The 23,307-nt window shown below is 34.5% G+C and overlaps 1 protein-coding gene across 1 annotated transcript; it reads left to right on the top strand.

The window, feature by feature from the left end:
• The first annotated feature begins 812 nt into the window (after window positions 1–812).
• Window positions 813–17,165, top strand: Dachs (unconventional myosin-IXb-like dachs). The gene is made up of 17 exons (XM_070316381.1): window positions 813–972; window positions 7,712–8,074; window positions 8,395–8,681; window positions 10,954–11,125; window positions 11,201–11,373; window positions 11,661–11,820; window positions 11,938–12,054; window positions 12,252–12,487; window positions 13,154–13,343; window positions 13,587–13,864; window positions 14,166–14,355; window positions 14,628–14,799; window positions 15,088–15,299; window positions 15,534–15,796; window positions 16,002–16,277; window positions 16,638–16,737; window positions 17,003–17,165. Exons 1-17 carry the CDS (start codon window positions 882–884, stop codon window positions 17,158–17,160), a joined length of 3,438 nt encoding a protein of 1,145 aa, XP_070172482.1. The 5' UTR covers window positions 813–881; the 3' UTR covers window positions 17,161–17,165.
• The last annotated feature ends 6,142 nt before the right edge of the window (window positions 17,166–23,307 follow it).

Below are 23,307 nucleotides of genomic sequence, written 5' to 3' on the forward strand. Positions count from 1 at the left end.
CAACTCCTTGTTAAATTTTGCTTTCGGGTCCGGTTTCCGTTTTAAGGTCCACCGAGTAGATTAGCAAGACGCACAATAAACCGGAGTGAATCGCGGAGGTTTGCCTCACACGGAGCGGTCCAGTCGGAGAGACCAGCTTCCCCACCTTTCCTTTTACCCTCTTCTTCCCTCCAACTCCGCTCGACAGATATCCTGAATCTCGGCGTGCCCGTGTGGTGCCTTCCATCTAACTACCTGCGAACCAAGTAAGCCTCGCAGCTCTTACCTGCTGGAGTTACGGCAAAGACGCTTTAGAAGAAATAAGGCCCACAAGGTGGGTCCCAAGCAACAATGACGCCCAGTTGAACGCGACGGCTCGGCGCTCCTCGCGTGCCTGAAAGTACGCGATGCCTGATGTTTGACAAAGTTTGCCGATCATAGAAAATCGCGATAGTGTTTAGTGCAATGATCCGAATCGATCGTAGACTTTATCTATAGTGGATACGCGTCATCGCTCGCATCTGTGTTTTTCAAGGCCAAAAATTTCGTTTGCGACGTACTTTTGCAAAATTTTTCGAGATAGAAACAGTTTTCTTGATTTCTCAAGGAAAGAGAGAGAAATAATCTAGTATACAAACCCTCGGATCGAATACAACCGATATTCCATATAGTGCAGTGTTATGTTAAATTTGAGTGTTTTTCATATTTTGCTGGATAATTTTACTGGTGAAAAATGTGCGAGTGTGATGGCGAGTGCGCTGAGGACACGAAGACGCGGAAATTTCGAGATGTCCTGTGATATGTCTCATTAGGACCCCGCAAAAACGTTTGATTGAATCTAAAGAGAAATCTCAGCGGGAGAGGAAAATTCTCTAGACGAGATTAAGTTCCGAACGCCTGAAATGGCTACCCTCGGTCTCTCCAAAGTCTTCATATTGGACAAGTATTTCACGGAGCTGCAGAAGTTCTGGGAGACCGAGAAGAAGCTGCAAGGTACAAAGCTTCAAAGCTACGACAGTATCCTTCTGTTAATTCTAATGATCAAGAATGTTCTTCTTTCTTTCTTGTTAATCCTAAAAAAAATTTACTTGGATTTTTATAATTTATAGAATCTTTTATCAGAAATTTTTAATTTTAGAATTAGCAGAAATATGTGTTTTAATGTTTTATAATCTCTCATATGATTTATGTATTCCTAGATTCTCGGTTCCTTGGAACTTTCCATTCTTGAAGAAACTGTTATCTATTTTAAGTTTTATATCAGATTTTAGATACGTTCGAAGAAAGGCTGAATCCAAAATTAAAAAGCTTTTCTTCAGAAACGCAAACATGTTTTTACTCATTATTCTCTCTTTTTTTATAATATTTAAAAATTAAATTTTTACACATTGTGCAACGTTTGATTAATAGGTTTTTTTTTTAGAAGCGAAAATTTTGTAGACTGTATCTAAAGACTCGTTATATTTTAACGCAGGCAATAGGGTGCTCGAAATATTCGATATAACCCTGCCTTACTAAAAAAAATGAAGAATTGTGGTGGTCATTATAAAAGTTGCCTACGCTTTACAGTTAAAGTAATACAGTTTCTTTATATCTTCACGGCTGTTCCTTCTTGATTACCTCCCAGCATTCTTAACTGTACCCAAGAGGTTAAAATCTCTCGTAAAAAAATTTACGCGATCTCCGGAATCAGAAATTTACACTGTGTACATTAGGCGACTATAAACATTTATACTCATGTAACTTTTCTGCTCTACTGTATATATGTATTGTACTTTAAACTAATTAACTGCTGATTATTTCCGATTAGTAATGTTCAGGCACTTATCGCTTCCGAATTGAAAATTAAAATAAAGATTTGGACGAATTAAGATAAAAATTAAGATAGAAAGTATAAATAAAGATTTTACTTTTTAAATAATTGTACATCAACTTTAAGATGACAAAATTTTTAATTTGACTCTTCAATCAACATGTATTACATTTAATTTAAACATTGATTTAAGTTTCACTAAAATTCTTTAATACTTAATATTTATAGCATACAAATTTATCGTTGATTTGTAGTTGAAAATAAATTATTTTATTTTTTTAATATTTTTCTTATAATTTTACATATACACTATAATACATTCAAAGAATTATATATATATATATATATATATATATATATATAATTATACATGTATTTGATTTTTACTCGAGATATATTTTTTCAAATCCAAAACAGGTTTTCTTACAAATTCTCTTTATAAATGGTAAATGTCAGTAACGTCATTCGTGTGCAAATGCAAACGCTAGATTTTTAGACACTTTAAACAGCACTAAATGCGTCGGGAAAAGTTTAGAAGAAATGTGGAACGCGCTCTGAGATCGAGATAACTTTTTCACTCGCTTGTTTCCCAACTCGGAAGCGTCATTATTCTGCCGTCTAGGACAGCCTTACAGCTATTGTTTCATTGTAACGCGTCCTTCACGATTACGGGCTCCCCGAGTAATTAGGCGAAGGGAGCAGGGAGGCGAGATATAATTAAAATACCTTTCATTTCTTTGCCATCATTAACCGCGTCGCGCACGAAAAATTGCAAGAAATTGGCTATGCTGTAAGATGTTATTGTAATTAGGAAAGGCATGTGCAACATTCAAGAAATGAATTACAACGAATTAGAATAAGATAATCTATATATATTTCTCTATATATTTTAAATTTTTATTTTAATCATTGTAATATAGTGTTCTCTTATTCGCTTATTTGTGTGAGATTGATGTAAAAGAGAACAGAAAATATATAAAAATTTTAAATGATATTTTGATTTATAAACAAAAAATTAAATAAAAGTATGCGCGTTTCTTTACGCATCGTAAATTCGTTGTTTAACTATAAGTTTAAAAACTATTTTTTTTTTTTTTTTTTTTTTTTTTTTTTTTTAGGCTTAATATCTTAAGCCTTAAAGTTACAAGAACGTAAGTCAACCGGTTGCCAGAACCAATCCTTGATGATGTCAAGGTTGTACAGAGTAGCTGAAATTCTAGAAAAAGAGGCAAGAAAAGAGAAACGGAAAATTATTATGATTCTCAAGAAAAAAGGAAACTATTTTCTTGTTTTCCAAAGTAACTCTGAAGTAGCACAAGTCGTGACAATTAGATAATTATGTAAATCTCATAATCTTGAAATGCAAGCACCTTTTGTTACATAATAAGCAGAAAAAGGTCTTTTCTTTTCTATCGGGATTTATGCGAAGCAATGGCCTAAACTAGTGCATCCAGCTGCAACCGTTCTGCCCACGCGCTGCAGGCGCACGTGCATGTAAAAGATACAAAAGTAGACGATATATACATAGGTCACGCTGTGACGCGTACGTGAATACGCATTTATGATTAACTCAAAGAAATCAGAAGATGATACCAACGTGCTCTGTAGAGTAAGCCCGTAACGTCTAATGTCTCTAATATTTCCAGTTTTTATCACGCGAGATACAATACATTATACAAAATGTGCTACATATATATTAATTTCGCTCTAAAATAGCAAAATTTAAATAACAATTAATTGATCTATAATTAATAATAAACACGATATATAATATTCGATAGAACTCGTTCATGAATAGAGATGCGGACGCGATGTTATCCTATATGGGCCTTCTTGATTTGATAATGTTCAAGCTCGTTACGCTTATTGCCACTTCGTGGCATTACATTTCGCAAAGTTGCGCGGCAAATTGGTACCGTGGGAAATTATCATTTTATTAAGATCCAACATATAGATTCGACAACGGTTTATTTATCTCGTATATATCCTATCGTTTCTGTTCATCCCAATGGAAATATCATATACGAAATTTATAAGCTCTCTGCATTGTCTGGCAAGCTTTGTTTGCTTTCCAATTAGATGTACCATAAAGCAATGCATAGAAATTGCGATTTACTAAAATGATTCTTTTTGGTCCATCCAATTTATGCATCTCTATTAATTTAATAAAATATTTTTAATATATAAAGATATAAGAAGAAGAGAAAAAATAGAAAGGATATTTAACAAGTTATGCGTTATGGTGATTCTAAAATTGATCTAGTTAATTAAAATTTTGACAAAAAATTAACTCACTTGTCTTATAGGTCACAGAAAATGTACCGATTTAACTGATTTAACTATTCAATTCAATCTGTAATGATTTTATAATAATATCAGAGTTTAAAAGATATTTTTAACGCGTTACAAGAGACGAACTCTTTACATTCGTGCAGATTCGAAAATTCTATTAGCGGAATTAGCTCGGCGCGCGATATTGCGAATTTTCCGGAGAAAGACAGCTTGCTGACCACAAATTTGTAAATGGATCACGCGTTAGAATAAGCACCCCTCCTGTGCCTAATTACGAATTAAGTTTCGACATACGTGCGGGTGTCGCCATTAATTTCGCCACGATTTCCTAATCTGCGCGCGCAAGGAAGAAACGTAGAGTATCCGCCGCGATTAATTCACCTCTTTCGTTATCTGGCGATCTGTGTCAAAGCACAAGGGCGCACTTAAGGCAGGTACTCCGTTTTTTTCCTCTTCATCCTATCTCTGTTCTTTTACATTTTGAAAGAACAGAGATAGGATAAAGTGGAAAAATTCTCCTCCCCTTCTCTTTCACCAATTTCTTTCGAGTTGGCTGTTTTTGATGTTATGCATCGCATAATCTGCTTTTACTTCTAAATCGCTATAACTATAAATTATTGAGCTTTTTTATTCGATTTATCCATTAATTTTACCTAGTTTTATTAAACCGCTTTAAATTCATTAAATACATATTATATTGTTACGTAATTATGATATAAGAATATTCATTTTTCTGAAAGCTTTTAATTTTATATACAAATTCATCAATTATGGACGCAATTTATGCGAGTAATGGCAATTAAAATATTCATCTCATTTATGTGCCATACATAATTTAAACGCAAGATAACGCAAGTTTTTGCTAAAATTAGTTCAGTTCTTGAAACCTAAATACGTGAGAGACTCTGAGTTTTAAGGATCCATAGATATTCAAGGAACACGAGAAATTCCATTTATAGATTCAAGGAGAACTGCAAATCCGCAGAGTTAGAAAAAAAGAAAAATTAATATCCGAGAAAAAGGATACAGAGAGAGAGAGAGAGAGAGAGAGAGAGAGAGAGAGAAAGAGAAAAGGGAGGTCAACGTCGATATAAGTCGAAGAAACATTAGTCGAAAGAGTTACTATGAACGGAGTGTAGGCGTGCGGTGCCGTGAGAAGAATAAGACGAAAAAGAACCTGTTTTCTTCGAAGGAGAGCGTTCAGCTCCCAAAGGTACCTGAGCAGTTTAATTCCCGCGTAGTAGGACCTGTCCGCTATATTACAGGGTGCTTGAAAAGTAAGATTTTTGTTCTTCTCGTACTACCGTTTATTATCGTTTATTATGATTTACAAGACATATTTTACTTATTGTATACCGGTTAAATTTATTAGGATTATTTTAGAGAATAATCATCGACGCACAATAAAATATATGGATGTTAGCTTCTATTTCTATATCATTCATTATCGTATTTAATTTCTCGTTATTGTCATAAGTTATTTTCTTATGAAAAAAAAAAATAATAATAATAATAATAACTATTTCTTCAAATTGTCAATATAATACATATAAATGAATTTTCTTGAATTTATCATTGTTTATTATAATCAGTTATAGTGCACGTATAGTCCTTGCGGCGGTAATGTAGTTCCCTTTGAATCAATGCGTTTGCCTGGGTTCAACATCGGCGAGCATTATCATAATCCACAAAGACGCGGAATGTTTGAAATAATCCCGCATTGAATCGGCTCTCCAGCGAGAACTGGGCGTAAATAAAGCACCGCGCGCGTTAAACAACTTACTTCGCAATTCCAGAACCGGTTATGTAACTAATCCCGTATCCGGAAGTTAGTTGTATCGAGCAACGAGACCAGTTTCCCGATGCGAATCAAGCACCGGGTATCGTGTGTCGTCCGGTCGAATGAAGTTTAGCGGCTCTCCCCGAAAGGAAGAAAAAAGAAAACGAAGGGAAACACGTTCTGGAAGAACGCGACATTCCGAGGAAACACTTTCGATCGCACTTAGAATCGACCGAATGGAGAAGATGCTGATGAGATGCAAACCCGATTTCAGATCGCTGACATAATCTCAGCTAGTTAACTGACTCACTGATCTGTATTAAGTGTTTGTACATATAGGTAGTTTGTCTGTGCAAAGAAGTGAATAAATATGCTGTGTAATATTTGTGCGACACGATGGGGAGACGTTCGAGCAATTTTTCAACACTATTAATTGTCCGGAATAATCTCAAAGCGTCGACATTGTAGTTAATTTGAGAATTTAAATTTACTGCCGATAAAAAACAGAATTTAATAAAACTGTTTCAGAGAATCAACTTTGCTTTTCATAAATTTAAACTGGTTACAATTTTTTCGGAGAAAGAAAAAGAGATTCTTGAACAGCACATAAATTTATATTATAAATAAAAATAAATTATATAAACTATCAGATTGATTCATTTTAGATAATAATATATACAAATAGTGTAATATATTAGTATATTATAATAATAAATTAGTAACAAGAGCGGAATTAATAATGAAAATTATTGTGATTGTTATGAAGGCATGTTTAATACAATTGATATTACAATCTATTTTGTTTATGCATAGTACATTAATATATTTATGTAAAATACATTTCTAAATCCACATATTAATAAATAAATGCTAGATTTTCAGATTACATTGTAACTTCCATTATAGATTGAAAGATTGCTAAAAGAAGGACTAATTTACGACACTATAATTAATTTTATTACTTTATAAGACAGATGATTTAAAATTATATCAACCACATTCTCCCTCTTCGATTCGCAATATTTTCTTCCTCTAAAAAAAAGCAAGAATTAATTTAAATTATATAAAGTGTCTAATAAAACTTAGTATCTTGATATTAATTGAGTATAATGTTCAAAATTTCCTGTGAAATTCCTCAAAACAGGAAATACGACAGACTTTATTTAATTTAATTTTATAATTATTTTTAAATATTATTTCTAAAAATTGCGTACGTGTATGTGTGCGTCAGAGTTGCACTCGTTAAAATTTCCTTCGGAAAAGTCAACGTCAGATCCCCTGACGCGGGATCATATCAGTAAAGGAGTAACGCACACTAGTCGTTCGCATGATACGCGGCTACAATCGACCGCAACAGCGCTCAGCTTTCCCTCGGGTGACGGAGAGAAATTCATCTCTCCATCGAGAGCGCAGCTTCCTTCATTTCGACTTATCCGCTATTGTATCTTAGATTAACGGTACCCGAAGAGAGCTGTACGCGAGCGGCCACTCGAGAAACGCGACGGATATAAAGAGGATAATGAGAAGTGAACTCGAGAACACAGTCAAAGCATAATGAGAAAGAATGTATCACAAGTGGAGATCGATATACATACGTACATCCTTAATCACTGACTCTCGAAGAATTCTTTCCTTCCGTGATTATATTTCAACTTTAATATAATTACTTTAAAGATCTAATTATATCTAGAAAATGTCGAACAAATATGGCTAATTAAAATATTATTATGAATCAAGCGAGTAAAAATATCATTTTCAGCTGGATGCAAATTATTGAATTAAATTTTATCTCGTGCCGAATAATAAGATGCGAGGCATCATATCTCAAAGACGTTTGGTTCTCGCAGATGCTTCCTCGTCGAACGAGGCGGTGCACCTACAGCAGCGCCTACGGAGTCTCAGCACGGAATTGGTGACCCTGAGGAACCGGCTACACGTAAGTCAACCGGGGAGCGCGTCAGGTCCGGCGAACGTCACATCCGGGCCCCTGTCGAAGAGCTCGGAAAAGGGTGGCGCACCTCCCTCGCCGGCACCGGCAGTACCCCCGAGGACGACCCTACCACCCGCCAGCGGCGCTCCCGTATCCCACGGGATCGGTCATCCCGCGAGTCACACGCTGACAGCCTCCGCGATTGCTCATCCGCATGTCAATCACGCCAGCGCAAACGCGCTCAACCATAACTCGACCGCAACCAATAATTTAATATCTGGTTAGTGCACGGATATCTCTCTGCGTTCCCTGTACACTCTCGTGACTCTCCTAACTGGATATTTTATAGACTATAATCGCGGAATATATACCGTTACACGACATCTACGGTTATCTAACGTTACATAAGGGAGGTTTTTTTTTGCATGGTATCAATCTCTATTCATCTTCAACTTTCATTGATTAAAACAAAATTATTATGCTTCATTTTATCATGTTCCGTGAAGATAATTTCCCATCATTTTTTTAGACAAATGCAAATTTTGTGGATGCGTAAAAAGTAGAATAAATTCTTTTTTTTTTTCCTCTTGACGTGTTCAGATTTAGATCCCTTGAAGCGGCACAACGGAGTGCCCGACGACGGAATAGTATCATGCGTGACGGCGCTGGGATGCCTCCGATCGCCGCCGATCTCCAGCATCATCGCCGAGGTGAAGAACGCGAGGAGTAATCAGAGCCAGCACCGATGCCTCCCGAAAGCCATCGCTCCCTCGCCCGGCCCTGCCACCACCACGGCCTTCGACGACCTCATTCATTTACCCGGACCTCTCACAGAGGATGCGGTACTCAAGTGTCTTCAAGCACGATTCTGCGCCAAACAATACCATGTGAGAGAGATCAATGTTAAAATAGATAAAATGCCTAAGACAAGAGAAAATAAAAAACGGAAACTTAAAAATTCTAACGTTAAAACACGTATCTCTTTTGCATTAAAATATTAAAAAAAAAAAAAAAAATAGTTTTATGTATGTGTGAAATAAAAAATGATAAATTACATTTTTATAATATGGCGTTTTGTGAATTAAACACGATCATTTAATGTTAAATATATTATGCGAATACATGTACTATGAATGTCGATTGCGGAAGCCACAGCTTCCTAGATCTCGCGATCTTAAACTCTAAAAGATCCAAGGATTCCGGAGAACTAACGTTCGCGAATCTCGCGCGTGTATACACGCTCACGTACAAACATAATAAGTAATGTATCCGTGTATACGAACGTAACGCGGTTGTGCCGGAGCGGAATGCAAAGAGGCGGTCTCGAATCATATTCATAAGTACACGGAACGATATGCGAGTCGGTGTTGGTGTTGGTGGCCGCAATAACGCAAACACACCGGGGCCGATATGCCGTCATTAAGAATTCACCCTTCGTCTCTCGGCTGGTTCGTGTGCATGCCACCCTGCCGCGGGAAACCCACGCACAGGTGGCACGCACGCTCGCATTCCGATGATGCGATCGGCCGGGCCGGGCTTTACTTCTCATACATTTCCTATCGTGCCGTGTATGTAATCGACTAGGATTATTCCAGTTAACCGTGCATTTCCTCGGCAATGAATTTGGATTGATTGCTTTCCGAGAACCTTCAATTTCGATCTTTACAGTCTTCAATTAAACAATTAATTAAGACGATTACAGATAGGAAGAAAGCTTTAAAAATCCATTAATATAAATATATTTAAAAGGATTATATATGCAAGAAGACATAAATGCACTGATTGAATCAAATTTAGTGATAAATAAATTGCCTTTCCTCGGGCAATCTACTAATTACAGTTTTAATTAAAGTCTATATATATATATATAGTCAATTTTTTTTGTAAATAAATTTTACCACGATAACTTGTCCCATATGTCGTTCATCATGATAAAGCAATTTCTGGCAAGCTTTTTATACGAAACGTTCGATTTCTTCGAGACTGTTCTTCATTTAGAGGATCTGAGAAATTGAGAACCTCTCTCGTGAGAAGTTGAGAAACTCTTGATTTCTCCGTGATCCAGGTTCCTCGGGCGAGTGAAGACCTTTTTCCTTTTTTCTTCATCGATTATGGTCGATTGGATACCTCCTTTCGATCACAAGAAACGAGCTAATCATATACTTACGGAAACTCATAATGCAATCTATCAGACTTGAACTTCGATATTTGAATAGAATTTCAAAAAAATTATTGTGTTCGATCTTTCGTTCAATATTTCTAAGCTTAAATATTTAATTTATATAAATCACAAATTAATTCCCTAATTTTTTATCAACATAGACTGCAGAATAATTATGTACGATTACGATTATTCACAAAATAATGATCAAGTGCAAATGTAAATTTAATTTAATTTAATTAGATGAAATATTTCAACATTACAATATTATTCAAATTTCAATTCAAGCACACGTTATTTGAAAATTTTTCTAAGCTATACTCGTTGATTTATACTTGATTTCCGTGTATTAAACGACCGTTCGCATATGGAAATTTATGATCGAGATCACGATAGTTTTCTTCGCCGCTGATGACGCTCTCACCCATTATCGACGAGCACGCACGGGTGCGTGATCTGTTTACAGCTCGAATACGCAGATTCCGATCGCCTTCTTTTCGCCACCCATCCTACAAACTTCATCAAGAAACTAAATTCATCCTTTTTTCTCCGTTTCCACTAATTTTGACAAACTTGAAGCCGCTTTTATAAGACTCCTTTTATTCGTTTATTAAATTTTTTTTAATTCCAAAAACGTTAAATATAATTTAAGCTACAAAGATTAAGAAATTAATTATAATCTCTAGTAATGGTTCAAGAAAAAAAAAACGTTTACAAATGTTTAAATTTCTCACATACAATATTATATAAAAACTATAAACTTTAAGAATATCTTTCCTGCAATTAGGAATTACTTTCAAAGAAATTATTATTGATACGAGCAAAATAATTCAACATTCTAAGCAAAAACTCTTGCCAAATTAAAATTGAATATATTATATATTATATATATATATATATATATATACAACACATTAAAAACAATTTAACGATATTGTGTTAAAGAAATGTGATTTTTATCAGAAAGCAATCTTATTAAAAAAAATATATTGTTCTAGACAAATGTGGGTCCCATATTGGTTTGTGTGAATCCGTATACAGACGTGGGGAATCCGTTAACTTTAACGAGCACCAGGACAGTGCCATTAGCGCCTCAACTGAACAAGGTTGTCCAGGAAGCCGTGAGGCAGCAATCGGAGACCGGATATCCTCAGGCGATTATCCTTTCCGGTAAGTCTCCTAACGGATTCATTCCCTTTCTTTTCGCCCATTCAACAATGAGATCTCCGGAATTTCCTCCTACAGGAACAAGCGGTTCCGGAAAAACGTACGCTTCAATGCTGTTACTTAGGCAACTCTTCGACGTCGCCGGCGGCGGACCGGAAACGGACGCTTTCAAACATCTAGCGGCAGCCTTCACGGTCCTCAGATCCTTGGGCTCAGCGAAAACCGCCACAAACTCGGAGAGCTCGAGGATAGTAAGTGCTTCGCTTCAAAATGCATAAGATAGAAGAAGATAGCGGGAAAAGGAAGGAAGAAGGAGAAGGGTAGCTTGTGAAAAGAGAGATTATATAAAATCGGTAACAATATATTAAAATTAGAAATAATATGAATAATAACGAGCAACAGTATACGATAGTATACGAAAAGCAGTGATATTATATAATAATAATAATAATAATAATAATAATAATAATAATAATAATAACAATGCGATATTTTATATTATTAATTAATAAAAATGATTCTTTTACTGTATATTCAGGGTCATTTCATCGAGGTTCAGGTAACGGATGGTGCTTTATACAGGACAAAAATTCATTGTTATTTCTTAGACCAGACGAGAGTAATCAGACCATTGCCAGATGAGAAAAACTACCATATATTTTATCAGATGTTGGCCGGATTGTCCCACGACGAGCGAGGTAACAACACAATTAATTATAACAAATACTAGTACTCTCTAATAATGTAATATACGTAATATTCTATTAAATTAATTTATTAGAACAAAGAAATAATTACCTTGACAACTTTTGTAGTTAAATTAAATCTGGAGGGATATAATCTCAAAAACTTGAGATACCTCCAGCACGGTGACACGCGGCAGGACGAAGCCGAGGATGCCGTTCGATTTCAAGCGTGGAAAGCCTGTTTAGGTACGTGTCAGTTATACGAAAGAAATCGCCTAAAATTCGACTTTGATTAAATTTAATAAAATATTTTTTTCCGAGGCAATTAAATGAAACGATAATTTATTTATTTCTATTTAATTAAATTGTTTTTTTTTTTTTTTTTTTTTTTTTTTGCAAAAACACACTAGATTAATTTTTATTAAAATTGATCCTTTATTTAGGCGTTTTGGGCATTCCGTTTTTGGATGTCGTGAGAGTATTAGCAGCGGTGCTCATACTCGGAAACGTCGGTTTCACAGACGGTCCTGGTGTGGAGGTAGGAGTGATTGGCGACAATGAGTTGTCCTCTGTGGCAGCACTCTTGGGGGTTCCTCCGCCAGCTTTGTTGCGAGGACTCACCTCGAGGACTCACAACGCGCGCGGTCAGCTCGTTAAATCCGTCTGTGACGCTAATATGGTACCGTTATAGAACCTTGCTGATGAGATGAGACAGTGATGAGCAAGTTTATCCCACCTTATCACGCGTATAGGGATCAAATGATTCTCTTTTGATCCTTTAGGATCTCTAAAATATCGCAAACTTTATCCTACATGATGCTAAATATTTGAATTTTTTATATATTTGCGAGTAAATGATTTTTCCGCGTAGATTATTGATTCTTTCCTTTTTCAGATTACATTCTACATCTTTGAATCATTCGACTATCGTATTTTAATTTTTAAAAAATTTAGATCACTAAATTTTTATATGTTAACTTTTTCATAAATACTTTATCCTATAATCTTTTCAGTCATAAAATAAAACGGCGAGATTGTTACATTCTTAGATTCTTCTATTTTTACAATTTTATTTCAGGATATTTAATTTTTCCAATTTAATATCTTATTCGTGAAAAGTTTGAAAATGGCTTGGAGTTGAATTTTAATTTCTATTTTCTGTATTATTTAGCGAGGGATGATCGAAACACAAATGAGTTACAAGTTTTCTCCGAATCGCAAATATGCTTTGAATTACAAATCACAATAAGGCCAAATGAGTTATTAAAAAGTTGCTCGGCACTGTGATTAAGTGTTATTATGTAACATCGAAAACATGTTCAACGCACGATGTTTGTTTACACAGTCCAACATGACCAGGGATTCGCTAGCAAAGGCTCTTTATTGCCGCACCGTAGCCACAATCGTGAGACGAGCCAACAGTTTGAAGAGACTCGGCTCAACTCTCGGCACCCTCTCATCCGATTCCAACGAATCCGTTCATAATCAAGCGGAGATCACTAGCCAACATGCTTCTACAGTCGGCAGTTCGGCAGGTCTTTATCAAAACAATTATTTTAAAATATTTCCATATTACTTCAATTGTGTAATTCGATAGTTCGCAAGTAATAGTTTGTTACATAATTTGATAATTATTGGTAAATATTAATTTTCTAATAAAAAAATTTCTTTAAAAAAAATACATTTTCTTCGACACTCATATATCGCTTCCAAGAATTATGGCATAAATTTCCTACTTTTTAATGTGATGAATAAGGTAAAGGATGAGAATTTTTCAGGAGGAACAGGATCGAGAAGCATGACCGCCCTGAATAACGCCGTGCGACATGCCACGGACGGTTTCATCGGTATCCTGGACATGTTCGGGTTCGAGGATCCTAAGCCGAGCCAGCTGGAGCATCTCTGCATCAATCTCTGCGCGGAGACGATGCAGCACTTCTACAATACTCACATATTTAAAAGCTCCATCGAGAGCTGTCGCGACGAAGGCATCCGATGTGACGTCGAAGTTGACTACGTTGACAACGTGCCATGTATTGATCTCATTTCCTCTCTGGTAAGTTTCTTCTCTCTTTGTATCGAATACGAAAATCGTTGCTCGTATAACACTTTTTCATTCTCGATAAAATAAATTAAAAACAATTATTTTTCCTTCAATGTAATTTTTCGATATTATATAGTTACATGAGAGAACGTTGTGTTGATAAAATAAAGATTTTAAATTTTCTAAACTCTCGGAATGTATTAATAACTTGAAATAGTATTCTCCTTTTAATTTTGCTCCTAAATTCTTACATTATTTATTAAAGATACGATTGCTTTAGATGTTAATACATCTGTTTATTTTGATTTTACAGCGTACCGGATTGCTAAGCATGTTGGATGTAGAAGGTTCAATACACGGGACCGCAGAAAGTTACGTTGCCAAAGCAAAGGTGCAGCACAAGCAAAATCCTCGGTTATTCGAACCAAGGACCGTCGATTGTAGGTCCTTCGGTATTCAGCATTTTGCAGGAAGAGTCATTTACGACGCTTCGGACTTTCTCGGTACGTAAGATTTCTCTCATTATATTTCATGATAATGAAAAAAGAATATTTATGACTTAATGAATTAATACTTGACAATGTAATGAGAATATATATATATATATATATAATAAAATATTATGCAATTTATATTACATATATATAATATAATAACAATATAATATATAATATAATATAATAATAATAATAATAATATTAATATATATAAAAATTAAATCGCGAGTAAATACAAAATGTTGCAATTATTAAATTCAAACATTTCATCTTTGAAGATACAAATAAGGATGTTGTCCCTGATGATTTGGTGGCGGTGTTCTACAAACACACTTGCAGTTTCGGCTTTGCCACGCATCTCTTTGGTAGCGAGCTGAAAGCATTATACGCAAGCGACACTGTACCAAGGGGCGTCAGTTTCCGTATATCGCCAACTTCTCACACCGATCTGTAAGTAATTAACTACGTAACATCAATTAACGTGTTCCATAATATTCTCAATAAATAATTATTGTTTGCTAAGAAAACTATTTTATTCATTATTGAATCGTTTCTTTTTTCCTCCGCAAAAATTATCGCTATATTTGCTGAAATATTTTTATCACAATAATTAATTCGGAATGCGTACACAATTAATTGTAACATTGTAACAATTATTGATTTCCCCGATGATGAATTGTCCGTGAAACTTAATTAAAACGAAGCGCGCGGGAAGAAAGTTAAAGCTTCTCTTTACAGTTTGAACGGGGACGAGCCAATATCGACGTTGACGCAGGACTTTCATACGAGATTAGATAATCTCCTGAGGACTCTGGTTCACGCTAGACCGCACTTCGTCAGATGCATTCGAAGCAATAGCACCGAGACTCCGATGCACCTCGACAGGGGAGTCACGATGCGTCAGATACGCTCGTTACAGGTACTGGAAACGGTGAACCTTATGGCAGGAGGTAAGATGTCAGAATATAATTTTAACTTAATTATATAAAGGATCTAAATTTTTATAAAAATATATCTGTCAATAATCGTTGATTTTAAATTATTTCAAGTTGTTAGAAAAAAAAAAAATACATATATATGATAATCATAAAGAAACGCGTACAAGATATAGCGTCATTTAATTACGATAGTCCTGGAGAGAGAGATAATATTTATATAATTTTTATTTATTAACTCGCGTGCAGGATATCCGCACAGAATGCGATTCAAAGCCTTCAACGCGAGATATAGGCTCATCGCGCCCTTCAAGCAACTGCGTCGCGCCGAGGAGCAGGCTGTCGAAGACACGAAATTGATTTTGCAAAACGCGCAGCAGCTGAAAAGTAAATTCGGTGCCAGCACTAGCTGGGCTCTTGGCAAGAGGCATATTTTTCTCAGCGAAGGTATCAGACAACAGCTCGAAAACCTGCGGGCGGAAACGCGGAAGAGAGCTGCGACAGTAATACAGGTAGATATATTTCTTTTTTAATAATTTCTTTTTTTTTTTTTTTTTTTTTGCGTAATAGTATAAACCATTCTTATTTTATATGAGAAAGTGAAATTTTATTTTATTTGAAAAAATTAGTTGAGAAATCATCGCAGTGTTTTTGCATTTAAAAGAAGAAAAAATAAGAAACGAACAATTTCTCGATTTGTTTTTATGTTATTATCAGTCTACATGGAGGGGATGGCGAGTACGAAAGAGATGGCCTTTAAGAAGGACAACTCTAGGCGTAACATCCGGAATCGGGCAGAAAAAGCCGCAGCAACCACCCACGGGAACTAATACCGGAACCGTTCAGAGGAACGTCACTGCTGGAGCAGGAACTGGAACTGGCACTCGTCCAAGACCGCAGCCAATCGCTGGTACACCTCCACCCGATCCTTCGGAGAAATGCGCCGATCAGAAGATGATCCAACAGACTTGTACACTTTTCGGACTAGATCTGGTGAGTTTCTGAGTATACTATCCCCTATACAGTTCAAAAAGATCGGACTAGATCTGGTGAGCTTCTGAGTATACTATCCCCTCATACAGTTCAAAAAGATAATAAAAAATATAAGAGAAGTAATCGATATAAAATTATGTTTATATTTATATATAAAAAATATATAAATATATAGATCTTCGTTTTTCCTTTCTCTTATATTTTTTGATGTAATAATTTTATAAAAAATATCAAAATATTATAATATGTTTTAATAATGTATTTAATACTTTAATATTTTTAGTAGAATAACAAATTTTATCGCAAAATTCTGCAAAGAAAATCTTATTAATTAAATCCCTTTTATGTGTTTTCATACAGGAGCGACCGCCACCTGTTCCGCCTAGCAGGTCTTACACTGTGACCGGGAACACAAAACTTGGTTATCCGCAAACCAGGATTATGAAAATGCCCTTCCCAGGTAAGAAGTATTATTTAGAATAATATATTTTACGTATATAATAATGTTAAGTATGAAACAAAAAATCCTAAATATATGTGTTTAATTCTAATTAAATGTTTAAATTTTTATTTTTCTATATCATATATAAATTATAGAATTTTTTATTAAAAATTATGTAATAACTTTTTTTTTTAATGAATTTGTTTTATATGTTATTGAAAAATAATCCTTAATAATTAATAATTAGATATAATTATTTAATGGTTTAATACATATATTTTAGAAAAGGATGAAGGCGAGGTGGTTCTATTGAAGGGAGAGACAGTTTTAGTCGTAGGTGCATCGCCGAGACGAGGCCATCTTCTCGTAGAACACAATAACGCTACGTTACATGTGCCGTATCAATTTATGGAACTAAAACCTTGCAATATTAATGTTTAATGATGTTTATGGATCTATTTATTCAGTCTCACTTTGATAAGAAGAAACTGCATTATTGCCTTCTTCGATTCAATTCTAAAAAAAAATTACACTTGTCTAAATCCCTCCATAAAAAGCTTGTACAAAGATTACCACAAATGTGAAACAAGAAATAGAAATCTAAATAATAGTATTATTTTTATATTTTTAATATATAGGTATAAAGAATCTTTTTATATATATTATATTTTTATTTTATATTATTTCTACAAATTTATTAACCCTCTATGGATTCAGATGAATTCGAAGCAACATTTATCTTACAAAGTTATTAAGCATATTCATTTATGTGTGTGTACATATATTAACTAAATAAATAAAAATTTGCAACAAAAAAACTATATATATATATATATATATATATATAGTTTTTCTCGTTAATTTATTTTCCGCAAATAAAACATAATAATTATTCTTTTTTAAAAGAAAAATAAGTTAGACCATTGAGGGTTGATAAAATAATAAAATTGTCGAGCTCTTTGTCGAGCATCTTATGGGAACATTATATTCTTTTCGCGCGAAGTCACTTGGTCTCGATCATCTCTGTCGTCTGTCAATTAATTGCCATAAGATCGTCTCGGAAAGCGCGCCGGCAAAAGTTAGGGTAGGGTGATTAGTATTAAGAGAGCGCCGGCGGCGTCACTCGCGGTTAAGTCAGCTCTAAAGGACAGTGAACTTCGTCCTCTAATTAATTACACCTCCCGTTAAACGAGCTTAACGCGGAAGTCATCGCAGCCGTGCTTATCGCTCATTTCAGACACGGCATACTGATTTACGTTAAGCTATATTCGTCTTCCATAAGATAAGAGATTCTCGTGAAAAAGTCTGGTATACTGACAAGAAGAGTGTGAGCCAAAAAACATAATAAGTTAAAATTAAACGTAAAAATATGAAATAAATGCGTATGAAATTGAGGATGGGTTAAATTGAATGATAAATTGATACTATTAATAAACCGTATCTTTTTTATGCTAATTAAAAATCAAAATTCAATTCTCTCAACAGATTGAATAATTTGAACAATATCACAAGTTATTGATACATGTATTTATTTCATATTTTATATTAATCAGATATATTTAATTTCGTTTGCATTTTATTAAAAGTCGTTTTATCTCAGAATATATTATGTAAAAAAAATTATGGTTCACGCGCGCATGCGCATATTCTTATTAGGTATTTAACAGACTTGCATTTTTGAACACTTGAAAAGCAGGTTACGGATTACATATGTAATTTACATACATGTAATAGATAGAATATACACGCGAACGGTACATAGGACAAATTAGATTCTATATTATAATACTACTTACCAACAGTATTCGCTTGTCTATTCTGAATTCTTAGTGCCAATTAGAGAACACTGCCACAATAATATATCTATACTATAAGATTTATGCTAGTTTACGAATAATGACATTCACGGTACTGTGAGAATCCTAGTACTATCGCCGTAGAAAGATTCATTTTTTTGTAGATATCCAATAAACTCGTTCGCTCCGAAAGCTCGTCGATTCTAAAAAAAATTTTGTAGGAATCGCAAGAATAAATCAGAAACTCACGTTAAATATCTTAATCTCTTTTGAGAGGTGCGCGAAAGTGTATATACGTAAAGTATTAATCGTGTCGAGTGTGGTTTCAAGTATCAGAGCGACATATATATCGCATATATGTATACATATATATGAATAATTGTATGCGAAGATTATATAAAGATCAAGTATACGGCACCTTTTTGAAAAAAAAAAAAGGGCAATTGTAGTAGCTGTTATTTTTTTCCCCAATTTTGTCGTAATATTATCTTGCCGATTCAAATATTGAAATAGAAATATTTCCACTTCAATATTTTTCATTTTTCCGTATCTCTGTTTTTGACACATTTCATCTATGATAGGATAAAATTTTAGTTTTAACTAGCACACGATTTCTCGACACAGTAAGAATACGTGTTCAATAAAATTTAAAGATTTAAATATTTTAGATTTCAGAAGAGAGTAAAAGTTCTATATAAAAAGATTTCTCTATTTAATGACTTTATATGTTTTCTAAATAATAGCAAAGAGAAAAAAAAATATATATATATATGTAAAGATATGTATGTAAGAACATATATGTGAAATACATACATATATTTTTTAGAAAATATATACATTTCCAAGCTTGTGCAAACATCTATTAAGGAAAATTGTATTTCGTAGCGTTTACGTAGCGTAAAAGAGTCGAATACCTAGAAAAGTAGGAATCCAAGAAACCGGAAATACCGGGATCTTGCGTGTGTTTCGAGCTTACCTGCATGGTCGGAATGTACTGGCTTTGATGCGCAACTCTAAACACATACCACGGAATTCATCTCACGAACCGAGAGAGCTTTATTGCGGGGAGATAGGGAAGAGGAGAGAGTTGCGTTTCCCTTCCGCGAACAGCGTTCTTACGTAAACAGATCTTTAAGCCGCTCTCCCACGGCGGCGTCGGCGCCAACGTTGACATGTACTACGCATTTACAGAAACCGGTAAGATCTCAGCTTGCGCGACGCTCGTACGCGCGCATATCCACAATAACATTCGTTAGAATTTTAGAATAAGCAGAAAAAAGGATGATTTGTATAACAAAAATATAAAATTATTTAAATATAAAATAATTATATAAAATTATTTAAATATATGAAATGTATCTTTTGTAAATAATAATTTAAAACTAATATACCATATATATTATATATAATTTATATATACATATACGTATAATTTTATATATTATTATAATAATTTATATATACATATATGTATAATTATTATATTTTATATATATAAAATTATGATTTTTAGAAGAGAAATTATTTCCTACGTGCTCTAAAAATTAAATACGTAAAGATAAAATCTTTTTTTAGTACCAAAATTTTTTTTTATACCATATATATTATATATAATTTATATATACATATACGTATAATTTTATATATTATTATAATAATTTATATATACATATATGTATAATTATTATATTTTATATATATAAAATTATGATTTTTAGAAGAGTATTTCCTACGTGCTCTAAAAATTAAATACGTAAAGATAAAATTTTTTTTAGTATCAATGGCACATTCGAATATCCAATGCCCCTCTCTCTCTCTCTCTCTCTCTCTCTCTGTCTCAGTTTTATTACCATGTATCCTTCAAGGCTAAATTGATATTGTCAAGACTTTCTTTCAAACAATACAAACGGAATGCGTTGTGTTCTGGGTGAAAGACGGGAATCTCGTAAAGAGCGAGAAGAGCAAAGTCTAGAAGATGAGAAACGAGATTGTGTATTCTATATGTTCGGGTGTTCTAAGCGTGGAACACGTACGACGCTCTGATACGTGTTGCCCTGCTCTGCGAAAGCTACGGAGATAACGATATTGAATCGCAATGCTTCGGACGTCGTCGTTCGACCGTCGCGATTCCCTCGAATGCGTCCGACTGACCCGCTTCCAGCATCTCGCCGAGGGAATCCCGAGAAATCCTAGCAGACGGAGGACCGCTGCGATCGACTGTGACACCTTAGGCGTATACCGTCGATCGTAGAACGAGAAATCAATCGAAGGGATACAGGGGTTTAAATTGAGAAAACATTTATCATGCACTTTCTCGTTTATCTCTCCCTCCTTCGATTCGTTTCGTTAAAATCGCGTTAATCTATGGAATGCGAATCGGATCAAGATTTATTTTAATTTAATTTTTCGTTTCTATTAAGATCAGTCCAAAATAATAAATTTTTTTTTATAATTTTTTATCTTTTTTTTTTTTTTTTTTTTTTTTTCAAGTATTTTGTGTCATTATATGTGCGCTCTTGTATCATGATATTGTACGCGCGCGTTTTCTCCCGCGTGACAAGAATAAGAGAAGGGATTCTTTTTACTTTCGATATAATTCAAATGTACTTCGCGTGTCTTACATACGTTTCGACAGTCGCGCTTTATTCCGCCAGTTGCAACTATTACGCAACTGTAACGGACAGCTTAAGCTGTGCAACGAGCGCGCGGCAGCGGCGGGTACATCGTCTTTCGCCTTTAATAACCAATCCGCACCAAGCCGTCGGAGCTTTCGAACCTGCCACAAAAGCTCGGTTGTTCCGTAGAATGTTCAGGAAGACGTAAGAACGACTATACGCGGATCGATAAGCGTTCGCGAGATATCCCCGCGAGATTCTCCGCCAATCAAAAACGACGATGCATAATATGACGAATATTAAATTTTTCACCCTGCCCCCTTTGCCTCTCCATCTTATCCCCACCCTCTCGCACTTACTCCTCCTCGTCTCTTATACATCTTCGCCGTTGCTTTTCGCTTGAAATACTTTTTTCAGCATATTTCCGGAGAATATCGGCGAAAGTTATTCGAGCTTTTGCCTTGGTGAATGTCAATTCGTTCATAAGTGTTCATTTTGCGAACAAATTATAAACTTTTAATATTTTTTAAAATTTTTTATTCTTTTTATATATATAATATATATAGCTATATAAATTATATATATATATATAATATTTTTTAATTGATATATTATATCCATAAATTATATTATATATCTTATAATACCTGTTAAAACCTAAAAATAAGAAAAGTGAAAATTAAATTATTATCTTCATCAATTAAAAAAAAAAAAAAAAAAAAAAATAGTAAAGAAAGTGTCAAGAAGCTATTAACAGAATAATTACCCCATTAAAGAAATTAATTATTTAATTTTTTATAGATGTATATAATTGTTTCTTTATATAAAATTTCCGTAAATTACTAGAATTAAAGAATCTAATGTATGCATTACCTAATTTAATGTATTCATTACCTGAGCTATAAGTAGCGCAGTCGTATACGTATATTTATATAAAAGCCAGACCTAAAAGTATTAATATTTCGCGCGGCAAACAGCTGCGGCGAACGCAACGAATGCATCGAAATACGGATGCGTCCTGCAAGGTGATTGCATCGGGAACGATAAACGGTCGATTGAAATGCAAATAGTGGCGGTCGACGTTATTTCGGTCCCGGCGGCGTTAACCTCGGCGAGATGCGCTTGTGTCAAATTCCAGACCGCGTCCTTTTCCCTGGGTGTCGCCGCGGCACGCAAATAGGCAACGTCGTTGCAAAAGTGCCGGCTATCAAGCCGCAACCAACACATTAACGTCATAGTGCAGTGTCGCGCTTGGATAAGCCGTAATTTCAATTAATGTCAAAGCGGAGCGCACGCGACGCTATTTTGCGCCTGCGACCGCACGATCTGCAGAACGAGGATTAATATGACGAGGAAGATTAAAAATCTCACCTCGAAAAGAGTGCTGAAAAGAGGGAAACGTCGAGGAAGAAAAATTCAACGGAAAGCGCACTTAGCACGTTTCCTCTCGCCGAATATTATTCGTATGAATTGAAAAATATTGAGCTATTCATAGACATTATGGAATATTCATAATTGTCAACACGCGACGTAAACTTGTCACTTTGAGCGTTAAAATATTCAGGCAATCATGTTTCAAATAATATCTCTCCAGTAAAATAAATTATACGTAAAGTTGAAACTGAAAAGCAATATTTTATTATTTACTATCTGTTGAAGCTTAATTAATAAAAATGGTTTAATATTTGATGTAAAATAATCAAATTTTTTATAAAATTTTCATAAAAAAAAGTATCAATACAGAAATATCAGTTAATGTCTTTCTGCCCAATATTTGTATTTTTATTTTCGAATTTTGCGTCGAATCAATATCTGCAAATACGCGAATAAAGCTTCGTAACACAAAGCACGATGCCGATATCGTAACCCTCATAACGCCAACATGATAAAGCTATTGCACACAAACTCAAACGATATTGACGAATATGCGATCTCCGACCAATTTTATCCGCTCCGATTTTTTTTTTTTTTTTTTTTTCAAGCGTATAATCGGCTAGGCACAATGATAAGTCACACTATTCCATGATGCGTGTGACGGTGACAGACCGACAAATAATGTCAGGTACATCCGACAATGTCTGTTGTTGGTCAACAATTGTAGAAAACGCTTTTGCAAAATCCTTTTCAAATTCGCGTTTAATTTTCCTCTATATGAACAATATTTGTATTTATTTTAC

This window comes from Polyergus mexicanus, unplaced genomic scaffold (genome assembly GCF_030449975.1).
Source record: "Polyergus mexicanus isolate NDT 795.1 unplaced genomic scaffold, iyPolMexi1.0 SCAF_3, whole genome shotgun sequence".
In the NCBI taxonomy this organism is placed as follows: domain Eukaryota; kingdom Metazoa; phylum Arthropoda; class Insecta; order Hymenoptera; family Formicidae; genus Polyergus; species Polyergus mexicanus.